The sequence below is a fragment of the Gymnogyps californianus genome, chromosome 9 (assembly GCF_018139145.2).
Source record: "Gymnogyps californianus isolate 813 chromosome 9, ASM1813914v2, whole genome shotgun sequence".
Taxonomy (NCBI): Eukaryota; Metazoa; Chordata; class Aves; order Accipitriformes; family Cathartidae; genus Gymnogyps; species Gymnogyps californianus.
In genome coordinates, this window is record NC_059479.1 from 1,668,065 (window position 1) to 1,681,979 (window position 13,915).

Sequence of the window (13,915 nt, forward strand, 5' to 3'; positions counted from 1 at the left end):
CAACGCTCGTGATGTATAACCTGTGCTGAGCAACCGCCCAGCCCATTATTTTCAGCTTCAGTCTGTAACTCTTTGCTCTATTTGCTTAAAGAAAAGAACAAAGACGGGGCTGGAAGACCCAGGTGTGGCGGGCTAGACCAGAGGCACGGCGGGCCAGACCAGAGGTACGGCTAACCAACGGCCGGCTTGCGCAGGCTGGCAGGGGATGCCAGCGAGCGGGAGATGTGGCGTACGGCACATCAGGGGCTACGCCTGGGCGGTTCATCCCCCTCGACGGGCTCTGCTCCCGCACACACATCCCATGCCCTGCGAGCTCCCAGCAGCCACGACACCTCGGGCCTAGAAACCGCACCTTCGCCCGGCAGCGTGTAACGCGATGACAAAATAAAGGCTGCCCGGAGGAGCGGCGGCTGCAGACACGACATCCATCCATCCATCCATCCTTCCCCCCGCCGTGCTCCTCCCGCGCTGCCCACAACCGGCAGCTCCCCTGCTCGCACCGGTCCTGCCCGCACCGGGGCGGAGCTCCGCCGCGGTTTAGCCCCGCCCCGCCCCCGGCCCCGCCCTCCCCGCGCGGAGCCCCGCCCCGCTGGCGGGGCGCTGGGGCGGCCCCGGCCGCGCAGCCCCGCGGCGGCACGGCGCGCCCCGGCCGAGCATGGAGCAGTAGCGGCTCGGCGCCTCAGCCGCTCCGTACCGGCGGCCATGGGTGCGGAGCGCAGGGGGGAGGCGGCGGCGGCGGCGTCCCGCGGCGGCTGCGCCTGCGGAGGCGGCGGCGGCGGCGGCAGCTGGCGGCTCTTCCTCGGCTTCTTCGCGCTGTCGCTGGCGCTGCACGTCCTGACGCTGGGCTGCTACCTGGAGCTACGCTCCGAGCTCCGCCGCGACCGCGGCCCGCAGCCCGCCGCCCCGCCGCGTCGGGACGGTACGGCGGCAGCACCGGGCTCCCCGGCCGCCGGCCGGCCGCAGCGGCCCGCCGAGGGCGCGGAGCGGCGCCAGCAGGTGGGTGCCGGGCGGGGGGCGGGAGGGAGGGCGGGTTGGGGGGGGGGGGGGTCGCGGGTCGCGGCCGGGCGGGACCGCACTTGTCGCGGAGCCCCGTGTCCCGTCCCCCCTTCTTCCCCCGGCCTGGGGACCCCGGCGGTGGTGGCGGCTCCGTTCCTCCGCCCGCGGATGCCGTTTCGGGCCGTCCCACTCCCGTAGGCGCCTTGGAGGGGAAAAAAAAAAAAAAAAAGTCTCACTTGTGTTTATTTTAGAAGAAGAGGGGGGGAAAAGCCCCAAACTCGCGCTGGCGGGAGTTAGATTTGGAAAGAACTTGGTTTCCTTTGCCTCGGATGCAAAGTGTGAAGGGGGAGCCGGTGCTCCGGGGGTCTGCGAGGGGCTGCCGAGGGCCGCCCACGCTCCACCTGCTGCCCGCCGCTTTCCTGTCGCTCCGTCGTGACAGCCCGGCGATGTCGGCTCCGCTCCCGACAGCCTGGCCTCTGCCGGGGGAAGAGAGCGGTGCTTGTGCCGGCGGGAGGAGGCGGCTGAAGGCAGCGCCTCTGCCCCGGGGCAGCCCCGGGCGCTCGGCAGCCATCGGCGGGGGTCTCCTCCCGGGGCGGGCGATCCTGCAGCTGAAGGGCTCTGCAGAGCTCAGCTTTAAATCCCCTCCTCCTGCCCACCTCGTTTTATGGTGGAAATCCTGTTCCCTGCGCACCTCGCGCTTGCCTCTCTCCTCCTGGGGTGGTTTTGATTATTTGAACATTTTTCACCCCCCCTACCAAGATGCATCAGCCTTTTTGGTGATGGCTCGGCGTGGGTCATCCCCGTGTCCCCCCCCGCCCCCAGCAGCTTATAAGTCTGAACTGTGCAGGACAGGTTGGCTTCTGCTTCCAGTTTTCCTCGCTGGTGTATCGAGCCCCTGGGAGCGGTGGTGCCCGGAGGGGCTCGCCTGTCCCGAGAGCCTCTGGGAGAGCAGGAGCGGAGCTGGGGCCTCTGCTCGCAAACTTAGCTCATTTTTTCCAGGCACGAAACCTCGCTGCAAGCAGGATAAGCTGGAGGAAGGAGTTTCCTCCCCTTCGAGCCTCACGAGCGGATGGCCCGCTCTCGAAGGTGCCGGGTGGCTTTGCTGGGGGGTCCCGGCAGGGGTCCTGGGGGTCGAGGGGGAGCGGAGACACAAAGCCCTGCCTCAGCACCCCGGCAGCCCTTGCCTTGCTGGTTATCAATGGCGGGGGGGTGCGGGGGGGGGGGGGCAGGACAAAAATAGCTTTGATAAAGCTGCAAGTTTGGAAACTCTTCCTCCTACTTGGCAGTGGGCAGCCATTCCGCTGCGCCGGCCTCGGCTGCTCCCGGGAAAGCCGGGCTCGCGCCTTCCAGTGGGTATTTGGATTCTGCAGCTTCTGATAATAAAATCTAAGTAAGTGTTGAACCGGAGAGAAGCCGTGCTGTCTGGTTATTGCTTCTTTTTTTGCCCCTTCGGTACTGAAGGAGTGTCAATATAAAGTGAGTTGGAGCAGCTTGATGTCGTGTTGGAATTCTTAGGTTGTCTTGTAATAGCATGCGGCTGAAGTTCCTTTCGTGTTATCGTGCTGGATCTGTTTAGTCTTTAGAGCTCTTCTTTCCAGCAAATGTATAATGAAATACCAGGGTAAATAGTTGAGGCATTCATAAATTACAGCGTTAGATAATTTGTCTCTGGATGCGTACAAAGATCCGAGCGTCGCTCGCTACAGCTGACATACTCCAGATAAGGTAACGTTAATTATTTATTTCTTTATTTTACATCTGGCCTGTCGGGCGTAAGACGAAAAATTCTTTCGGACATATTGAAGCAGTTGGTTGTGAGAGAAAGTTTCCTTGTAGTAAGGGCATGCGAAACGCTGAGCTTAATGGGCAGCGTACAGCTTGCAGCCTAACTGCTGGCACCGAAAAAGCTCTGTTTGGAAACCGGTGCTGTGACAACGTGTAATTAATGTTATTTGTAGTAGTGCTGCTCTCCTCGTTCTCACTGACTTTTCTGCCTTACCATTCACTTGAGTCTATGTGCAGCTAAAAACAACCACCTTCCATGTCTTAGGGTTCTGTGATTAAAGCAATGAAATGAGGTATTTGCAGACAGGCTTATTTAAGAAGTTGTCGTCAACAGTGTTAAAAACTTTGGGGTGTGTATGGGGTTCCTAGCTGCTTTCCAACCCGTAGCAGCCAAGCTGCGCTGCTGGTAAATCCAAAGTGCAGTCCCATGCGTGTGTATCGGGGGACAGATGCTTACATAAATTAAGCAGAAGTTACTAAATAATTATTTCAGGCAATCTGATCAACCATATCTCTCTCCCAGGGACCTGCGAGGGAGCGGTCAGGGTCGGGGTGCGCTGGGGGGATGCAGCATCCCGATAAACGCGGTGCTGCGAGCCCTCAAACAGTCCTTTCGCTGTGTTTAGCTATGCGAAGTATTTTCAGTGAGGAGGCCGAGTAATGACTGCATGTATTGCGATTGTACAAGCTGATTTAAAACCAAAAAATATTCCCCTCCCTGACCCTTTTTTTTTTTTTTTTTCCCCTTGTTCTGTTTTTTCCCTTCCTGACCTGAGGCAGGAGGGAGAGGAGCGGGGGGAAGGACGGGGAGCGATGGTCAGCACCGAGATTTTGGCAGAAATCTCGCCTGGCCGTGTGCCAGAAATGACCTCATGACAGGAGTGAGATTTGGCAGCTTGATAACGTCCCGCTTCCCTATCTTACAGGGTATTCAAATATGTAACTCATTTAAGACACAAGGGCAATTTTTCATGGCAAAGGTTGAGGCATTGTAGTTCACATCTTTGTCCCAGAAGCCGCGGGGTGTTGCATCACTGGTTTGGCTGCGAGATGAAAAGTTTGTTAATGCGGCTTTAATTCATCGCCTCTTCGATTGCTGTCCCTCTGAGATGCGATAGCGGATTTGGGGAGTGGTGGTACGTTCAGCCTTGAGTGATGTTATAAAATCTAAATGATCCCTTCCGATGGATGTGCTGTGGAATACAAAAGTGATTCTGTCAGTGTGTTCGTCAGCGTTTGGCAGGCGCTTCGCTAATGGCTCCGTTTGCGCAGAACAGGCAGCAGGGTACTACGTACCGCTCATTAAAATATTTTATGCCTAAGCTAGATTGTGTTTTGTTGTCAAAAAAATCATGCCTGTAATATTTGAGCCTCGCGGAGCGTTGTTTCTGTGCTTTTTCTCCGAGCGAGTCCGTGTTGTGCCACGTTTCTGCAAAAACTTGTTTTTCGCAAGCGCCGGGCGCAGCGCGTGCCCTCGTGAGTGTCCTGAGACGGGCTCAGAAGTTGCCAAAGTCTGCCTCTTGGAAGAAGATCAAATGTCCATCAGATCTGGCAGATCGAACTCATTGTGGAGACACTTGCGGCTGGCCGGGGGGGCTGTCTGCTTGTCGTGGCCGGGGGCGGCTGCCGAGTCATCCGAAAAAATGTGCTGAGCAGGAATTGGGTTACCAGCATTTACCTTCATCGACACCAAAGGTGTCCGTTCCTAGGTCTCCTCCACCTCTCGCCTCTTTAACGAGGGACGTACCCGCTTTCAAGTAGCGCTTACATCAGCGTTCCTGACAATACCATTGCTTTCCTGCCAGTATTTTTAATTCCACCAAAGCAACATGTGTAAACCCCCTAATTGGTCGTTTACTTGGTTTTCTTCCCTTTCCCACCTGTATCCCTCCATCTCCTGCAGTAGCAGTCAGGGTCCTCCCGTTCCAGCAGTTGTTAGGCGGTACACATGGCCACGTTAATTTATATCTGCCTTCTAAAAGCCTGCTTGCTCACTTGATAAGGGAATTACAGAGGCGAAGTAGTGTTTTGCTTGTAGTCGTGGATAAAGAAATGTAGTGAGAGTGTGCAACTTAGTCTATACACACTGCTTTTTGTTATATTTAGTAAAAATGAATAGCTGGCTCTACTTGAGGGGGAGGTAGGAAAAGATTTAGGGAGTAATATATAGGTTTTTCTCGGTTTCTGGTCAGGGTGTTGTGGCAGAGTAATTCTTGGTGAATTACTTGGGTGGTTTCGCCTGGAGAAGGCTTGTGGTGCGTTGGCCTCTGTAACTGGCCGTGGGAAAGGGCCGTTGGTTGTACAGGACACACGGACGTCACGTTGTCTTTGACACTTAGTCTGTTGTCCACCCTCTGCCACCAAAGGGTCGTAACCGAAAATAGGGAACTGTGGCCAGGTACTTGCTGCCGTCTGTTCTCGAAATAATTGTACGGTGTTTCTCAAAATAATGTTGTCAGTCTGGTGTAAGTAGCTCTATACTGAAATGGAGTTCTGAAGGTTGGTCAGAACACCTAGGCAAGGCTTACCTAGTGTAAAAGCAGAAGGGTATTAGTGCTCAGCCGTGAGGGCACCTTGGTGTCTTTTCCCTCACTAATGTGAAATTGCAATTATTTTGCCCTTTCTTCTCAATTCCAGCTCCAGAGTAACAGACAGCCTTCAGGTGCGATTTGCACAACGTGCTGTCAGAGGCATTAAAGCCGCTCCAGAGACTTCTCCCTCCCCGAGCTCATCCATGCACGTTCACCCCCGCGTCTGCTTCCCACATCCCGAGCCGGGAAGCTGCGCCGGCGCGTGATGGATCAGGGATGAGCTGAAACCCGACGGCGTGCTGAAAGCTTTCAGCAGAGTGTCTTGTTGGAAACGCTTCTCGAGCGGCAGCCTCCTCTGAAAGCAGCCTCTGCGCCGTGCCCTGCGGGGCACAAACCTTTAAATACCTCTTCAGGGCTCGCGCTTCGGGGTTTCATGACTTCTCATCTCGGGTTATGGAAACCCCGGGTCTGTGCAGGCGGGCTGTGGAGCAGAAGGAAGACAGCGTTTAGGGACGCGCTTCATGGTGGGTTTTCCCCTCGAATTACGCTTGGCGATCTTGGTTGTAGCTGGGGGAAGCTCTTACAGGGCAATAAAGAGAGACCGCAGTGCGCTAGCTGGCTAATACCACGTTGGGGCTCTGGTAACCTTCATTCACGTTTTAATGGTGCCCGTCCCTTGACAGAGAGGATAACATTCCTGAGGCTGCGTGAGGCTTGGGGTCTGTGCCGGGAAGAGGGGGCTGCAGCAGGATTGCCTGATATCAAATAGAAAACATATTTCTGCTACTATGAATATTCTGTGCAAAATCTGGCATGAATCCGTCAACTCCTCCTTTTAAAAAGAAAATGGTCCAGAGCGTCAGGAGACCGGCAGTGACTGCTGGGTGTGCTGCGTTAATTGGAAAATTAAGTACAGTGTGAGCTTTGCTGCCAGGGGCTTGAGGTGCATCCATGCATGTGCCATAGGTTTAACTCCCGGCGTGTGGAGGAACCGTCTCCTTTGGCCGGGTGGGGAGTGCCCGGCTGGCGTGCTGCTGGGGGCCCTGCTGCTGCCCTGGGCACCTTCCTAAAAAAAAAAAAAAAGTTCATTTACAGAGCTTTATGAGGCTGCTTGGGTGCGTTTCGTTCTGCCTCCTTACACTGAGCGGGCGAGACGGACACCGTGTCCTATGCGGTGGGATGTCACCACTCCCGAGCTGTTCAGCTGTGAGGGCTGGAGCTTAGGAATTCCGCTTTGGAAAGGGGGAAATGGTCAGCGAGGGGAAAAAAAAAAAATTAGCTGCGGGTCTGGGGTCCCCACATGCAGGTTGGCTGCGGGCACGTCACGCCGGGGACACCCTCAAAGGGCTGGGGATGCTGGCAAGAATAGTGAAGAGGTAAAAAAAGAAAAATCTCGCAGCCAGGAGAGAAGAAGCAGTTGGAAAATATGAAATATATTTGGCAACTGCTGTCTGAAGCTTGTGTCAACATCAGGCGGATTATCTACCCAGGGAGAGTGCAGGCAGCCTTGCTCTGTGGCCGGTGGGGGACAAGTATGAAATTAATTCAGCGGTGCACAGGAAGGAGAGGAGGACAGGCTTCGGCTCACGGAGGAATGTGGGGATGCTGATATCTTGTTGGAAACAGAAAAACGCAGGAATGACGCATCAGGACAGGGTCAGCCCCAGCATCCTGCCCGCACCAGGAGGAGCGGACGCCGAGGGAAGGGCGCAGCAGCACGCACCGAGTGCGTGTGCTATAGAAATCATTAAGCGAGCGAGCGACCAAGCGTGCGGCCGAGCAGAGCACCCGTTGCTTTAGCCGCTGTCCCGAGGAGGCTGGGCGGTGGGACGGCGTGCACGTGGAGCACGGTCCTTCCTTCCTTTCCAGGCTCTTGCGAGCTCTGCCCCGTCTTCCCCTTCCGGAGCTGAGCTTGCCGGTGCGTTTTCTTTATTTTTATTTTCTGCTCCTTCCATGAAGGAGGAATACTGTGACTTTGTGCAAGGACTAGGACTTTTTATCAGCATTAATTGAATTCCTTGATGGAGAACGTTGTTGTTGCCAAAGTAAGTGTTTGACCCAACACGTGACCGAAGTTGCAGGGTTTTTCCGCAATTTTTAGATGAGTTAACTGGCAAACACTCAAACCTGTGTTTTTTAAGAACACTCGGTGGCATTCCAAAGTTTATCTTTCGCTTAACGTCAGAGTACATAGTGCTTCATCAAACCGATATTATTCTAACCTTTTAACATTATTTTTCTCACCACATAATACTATAAATCTTCTCTGCTCTTCCATACACATGTAGTATCTTGTAATGCTAATTAAACTGCACATTATCCTAATTTTGCTCTCATACTAATCCAATATATTTTTCTTGACTGGAAGCCAAACCCTGAGAGCTTCAGAGCATGCGAAGCTCTCGTTCCAGCCTTATTATATGTTAATGACTTTATATTTTAATATCTTTCAACACTTTAAGAGGATGTTATTTTTAGAGGTGTCTGGCTGCGAAAGGTAACCCGCATGTGAGAGGCTGAGGGTTTTTTGTGAATGTAAAGCACTAAGTAAAGTCTGTGCAATGAGTAAGTGGTAAGTGTGTCTCTGAAGATGTGTAATCTGTCAGAATTCGTTGTGCACAAGTACAAAATTGCAGTGAGATTTGGATGCAATTTTAAAATAGTTAACTGTCTTTATAGGAGAGGAAAGTAAAACTCTTGCCTAGCCTTCTACATGTTGCAGTTGTAAGTGCTCTCTTGTTAAACTCTTGGGGAAATGCACTGTTTTTGTATGCTAATGGTGCTGATGCCAGTTGGGCCTGAATGCTACTATAACAGAAATAATTACTCACAGATGGGTGGATATTAAAATGAGCTCTTTCCATAAGCCCAAATAAAATTCTGTTGTAAGTGCAAAGTACTAAATATGCAAGATTGTATTGATGAAATGCGAGTGCTATAATGTATTCCAAATGGCAAGTGCCAGCATCCTCCTGCTGAAGCTGCACCTCGGCTGCAGTTTGTCGTTCTCCAGTCTATCTGCACTTCCTCAGAAATGGCTCTCGCAGCAGGAGAAACAGAATAGCAACTTGAAATTATATGTAAATCTGCAAGCGATTTAGCTCTGCGCGCTGTGCCTCCTGTCTGTGCATGGAAAGGAGGAATACCGTGCAAAGCTGAACCCCTGCCTCCAGCGCTTTCTTCTTGGTTGGATTCATTCAGGAGACCTAAATGCATTGAGAAAAGTGTGGGAGGCCAGTGGCGGGCATTGCATTGCATGGCTTTGCAGCAGCGGGCATTGCATGGTGTGGGGTTGCATTGCATGGCTTTGCAGCAGCGGGCATTCCATGGCAGGGGGTTGCATTGCATGGCTTTGCAGCAGCAGGCATTCCATGGCAGGGGGTTGCATTGCATGGCTTTGCAGCAGCGGGCATTGCATGGCGTGGGGTTGCATTGCATGGCTTTGCAGCAGCGGGCATTCCATGGCGTGGGGTTGCATTGCATGGCTTTGCAGCAGCGGGCATTCCATGGCGTGGGGTTGCATTGCATGGCTTTGCAGCAGCGGGCATTGCATGGCATGGGGTTGCATTGCATGGCTTTGCAGCAGTGGGCATTGCATGGCATGGGGTAGCATTGCATGGCTTTGTAGCAGCGGGCATTGCATGGCATGGGGTTGTGTTGCATGGCTCTGCAACAGTGAGTGTGAAGTGGGGTTGTGTTGCATGGCTTTGCAACAATGAGTGTAAAGCAGCGTGGCATTGCATGGCTTTGCAGCAGTGGGTGTTAAGCAGCGTGGTGTTGCATGGCTTTGCAGCGGTGGCTGCTGCACGGCATGGCTTTGCCATGGTGGGCATTGCTCGACATGCTGTTGCAGCAGGCGTTGCGTGGCAAGGTGGTGTGTTGCATGGCTTTGCGGTCACTGCACGTTGTTGCGTTGCATGGGATTGCAGCAGCAGGGCTTGCATGGCGTGGCATTGCAGCAGGACTTCGATGCAGTGGCTGGCAAAGCAACGGCTGGTGGCTGCTGGCTGGTTCTGGGTGCGGCGAGGGAGGAGGAGAGGCCTGGGGAAGGCTCTCTCGCCTCCCTGCCCGTCCTGCCAGAGCTGCCCCTAGTTTGGCCCAGGCGTGGGCTAAATTTGGGCCAGCGCAGAGCTGCCAGCCAGCCACAGAAATGATGGCAAACACGGCTTTGCAAGATCAGGCCCTCCTCGGCTCTGCTGTTTTCACCTCCTTTACAACAGACACAATGTCCCAGTAGCAGCCCATTAGTGCCAAAGCAGGGTTAAATACCCGCTCGCCCGTGGCAGTGGGGTGCTGGCTCCGCAGCCCTGTCCCTCTGTGTGCAGCCTTTGGCCGGCTGCCTTTAATCCCTCTTTGCAATTCATTTTACCTCTGTGTTTTAAATCTCTCTTGAGGCACATAACAAGGTGGAAGGGGGAAGATAGTGAGAAAGTTTAAGCCAGCACTTGAAGTAAAATCCACCTCAGAGCAGGTAACAGCTCTGTAATTGTGAATTATCTGTGGGTGGAAGAGTTGGGGAGCTGCTGTGTCGCGGTTGTGATCTCCACCGTGGCCAAGGCTGAGCCACGTCCGTGGTGGCTCCGGCTCCATGCTGGGACCAGCACTGATGCTCCTGGCCCTGCTCCGGGATGTCTTGTGGCTTTCCTGGTTGCTCCATGATAGTTAAGCTGGGCGCTGCTGCTCCTGCACGCTGCTCCCTGGATAAACCTCGTCACGCTTCTTAATCAACTTTTCTGTTGTCTCGTTCCTTCTCTGTTTTCCATTTCTTATTTTAAAGGAGTGCAATGTTTCCTGCACCCTCCGCTCCCCCTGCCACTGCGCCGGCCCCGGCTGGGGAGCAGGAGGTGGCTGGGTGCTCCCTTAGCAAAAGACCCTCTCTCCCCCAGAATACGACTTGCACATCTCAAAGAAATGCTCTCCCTTGGCTTTTGGTTTTTCAGTTGTTTCATTCAATGTTCTCCTCTCCGTTACAGTCAGCATTTCTCTACAGGTCTGCACGTGTGGGATTTTTTTTCTGTGTGGGGGAAAAAAAAAAAATACTAAGCGCTTGCAACAGGAGAAAAGATGAGACCAATGCTCGTGATGGTAGGTCCTGTGCTCGAGCAAGAAAATAGGTATTTAGGCTGTGTTGGCTGCAGATGCTCATCTGCCCCCGCTCCTGCTCCCTCCGGGGGCAGCCCTGCTGAGGAAGGGGCTGCTTAGGGAAGAGAAAATAACGTCACGCGTCCAGATACGCAGCAAATACCTGATTAGCTTTAGTGGTGAGAAGACATAAATGCAGCGTACCTTGTCCAGCAGGAAGAAAAAAAAAAAAAAATCTTTGGCTCCTTCCTTTTATTTTCTCATCCGTGAAGCGGCAGCGGCTTTTCCCGGGTTTCGCAGGGAAGCGTGGGGCTGTGGACGCCGCGTGGGGCAGGTGCTAATGGCCTAAACAGACTTCACGTGATCCTTCCAGTCTTCTCCGCGTGCTGGGCTCGATGAAATTAATGCAGGAAATAATTTTGGAGCAATTATTTCCTTCAACCTTGCAAATAAGTTGCTGAGCTATTGCTAACCTTAACTAGCACTTTTTTAAATTTTCCCGTGGGATAGGAAAATAGGATAAATCATTTAAAGCTGATAGCTGGAAGTGCTGCTGACCTGCTGTGACACTGAGGGGACTAAACAGTTCACACTCAAAAATGAGATTTTTATTTTTCTTTTTTAGTGCAGTTGTGGGGTGCTGCCATTCTGCCCGCCGGTGCCTTTCGCCTGGATTCTCCTCAGGCGTTGAGAAACCCAGGGCTGCAGGAGCTAGGAGGGGTGGCGTTTCTGCCTGGAAAGCTCTAATTCTCATGCTTTCCTGTAAAACATACCCTGTGGCGGAAAAACCAGATCAAAATAGGAGTTGCTGGACGTGCAGCTGATGAGGTGTATCTAGAGAGCAGGATAAAAATGTGTAAAGAAAATAGTTGGTTTTTAACTGCAGCTGTTACTATCTTTTCAGTGATAATGAACTAAATTAGTATGTTGGGTGCCTCTGAGCTATGGATAGGCTTGTTGGTGCTTGCTGAGGTTGTGGTGTTAACTCTTGCTGGGAAGCCGGGTGATCCTGTCGGAGGGACCCGCTCCGCTGGGGCGAGGGGAAGCCCCGCTCGCCCGCTCCCACCAGGAGCTGAATTACTTCTGCGTCATCGGAGTAAATTCTGGGAGATTTTCTCTTTTGAAGATCCAAAGGAGACCTTTTCTATGGGGGGGGGGGAAGGTAAAGTTTAAAGATGTTAGTTGTCATTTTTAAAGGATTATTGTACCTCCTTTTTAGCAACATCTTTATTGCCAGCTTGGAGTTTTCATCTGTTTCTTCTGTTGTTGAAAGGAGTTGTTTTGACTCAGAATATGGCTCGCGCACAGATTCCCGGACTGCGTGGAACTTGGTATTATTCAGCAGGATGAGCTTACCTGGGAAGTGCAGCTGTTTTACCGGCGATGCTGTGCTTTAATTCCAGCTCCTCTGGCAGCGCGGCGGGATCGTCGCGCTGCTGGTCCTCTTCGGTGGCTGCTGACCCGTCTTCATCCCTTCCCAAAGCCCCTTTTGTTTCGCCGGTTGTGGAACTTAATTTTGAAAGCCCAAACATACAAGTAAACTGCACGCGAAAGATTCGAGCTCAGGTCTAGGGATCAGTGATTTTTGCGGCATTGCTGCAGTTTTCCAGGCTCTGGTGGTAGCAAAGAGCAGGTAAATGGGGGGAAGAGGGGTTTTCCACGCCAAGGCTCATGTGTCAGAGTTTCCGAGGCGCTTCTGCAGGAAAATGTTTCTGATGTGGCAGTGATGGGCTCTAAGGCACAGGATGCTGCTGAACCGAAATGGGCTGGATGTGCAGCATCACCCCAGTGAGGTTAAATCCTGCTGCTGCGATAACTGCTAGAAAAAAAATTGAGATACCCGAACTTTTTTAAAGCGAGGGATGAGTGTCCCGGGGCATTCCTGGGCAGGGGCTGTTGGTGAGCCACCTGCCTGAGAAGAGCATCCCCGAGGCTCGCTGTCCTGGGGCTCGCTGCCGAGCAGCCGTTAGCCCAGGCACGGGGGAAGGTGGCCTCTGTGCTTTCCCAGATGTTGTTAGAAGCAGGTTTGGAGACTTAAATTAACCATATGTGAGAGCTCTTGGCTGCTTGGTAGTCACCAGCACAGTGTAGCCAGAAGCTCCATATCTGCTGGCTGCCGCTTTAGGGGTTTTTTTGTTTTGTTTTTTCTTTTTTGTTGAAGGAGAAGAAAAACCCAGTCGGCCTGCTGCCTAAGACCGAGTAACCCCAAATCACTTTGTTCTGGTGCTGCTTTTGTTGGTGTTGAAGTATTCTTCTGGGGAAAACTCGTATCACCTGAGCACTGTCCTGGGATTGCTTGGGGTTTTGGAGGGTTTGGTGGTTGTTTTGTTTTTGCTTATCTCTGCTTTACTGTGAGCGTGGGAAATCCCAGGAGTGCTGCTAGCGAACAAGGTGTTTGGGTAGCAGAGCTCCCGGGAGCATGGAGACCTTCCCTTGTTGAAAGAAAACACGCACAAACCTCTTTCCTTCTGCATGCTTCTCTTCCAGGTTCTGTACGTTTTCACGAATGAGTTTTCTCTCGTTTTTCTTTAGCAGAAGATTCGAAAAGCCACAGCTGGGCTTTGCAGCAGGTCTTTGCTTTTCCTGATGCAGTGTTAGGATTCAAGCTCATTCTTCAGTTGTAGTGATGCTGAGGTCTTGTTCGAAGTAGAAGAAGGGAATGTGTGCAGGAAAAGTCCTTTGACTAAAGCCTTTAGCTGAGCCTGTGGAGGCTCAGCACTAATCTTGCTCAGCTGCATTTGGCCTCCGTGTCTGGCGAGACACCGGATCGATGAGAAATACCGAACCTTTTGCTTGTGGGGTGGATTTTCCTTAGGAGATGGAGAGCGCCTCTCTGCTCAGTACTCATATGGATGCTGGCATTTTTAATCCCTAGAGACCCCGTATCGAATCAAGCACCGCAAAGCTCTGGGCTCTGTCCTGCCCATCGCCTGTGCGTGCCGGCCTGGGGGCTGTTTCTCATTTCGGGCTCGGCAGCGGGGTGATGGGGGAAGCCCTGTACCACCGTGCCGTGCCGCTGATGCTCCGTGCTGGGAGCTGGGCTGGGCTCCATGGCTGCACCCTGCTACCTTGGCATCACCCCTCGCTGCAAATGTCCCAGCCGGCGGCAAAGTCACGTAGCGGGGAGCAGCAGCCGGTGCACCGCTCTGAAGAGGAAAGCAGCATGCCTCTAATAAAAGCAGGATCCGACTTCAAACAAATGTGTACTGCACAGTTGTTGTTAGCACTCTTATGTGCGGCTGCAAGGCTTGGACAATTTATAGGCGCTGCATCAAGCGCCTTAGTCGGTTCCATATGTGCTGTCTTCATGCGCTGGCTGGTATGAAATGGTAGGATGAGGTCTCGGAAGTTGAGGTCTTCAAGTGTTAAATACAAAGCGTTGCTCCTGCAGGCTCAGCTCTGCCGATCCAGGCGTCTGGCGCACATTTTTAACAACAGGCTGGATTTGCCAAAGAAAATTATGCTAGATAGAGCAAATCGCTGTCAACTCTTTCCTCACTAGTCTGCCAGTCTGCTTTTCT

At 52.9% G+C, this 13,915-nt stretch overlaps 1 protein-coding gene across 2 annotated transcripts in view; it reads left to right on the forward strand.

The window, feature by feature from the left end:
* Nucleotides 1-699: 699 nt before the first annotated feature.
* EDA (ectodysplasin A) overlaps nt 700-13,915 on the forward strand; it is an 83,170-nt gene continuing 69,954 nt past the window's right edge. Inside the window, exon 1 of one of the 2 annotated variants that reach the window (XM_050901770.1) lies at nt 700-996. In XM_050901770.1, coding sequence (XP_050757727.1) covers nt 703-996 — 294 coding nt within the window. In that variant the 5' untranslated portion in view covers nt 700-702. The remainder of the gene's footprint in view (nt 997-13,915) is intronic. The other variant, XM_050901769.1, reaches the window with a different exon arrangement.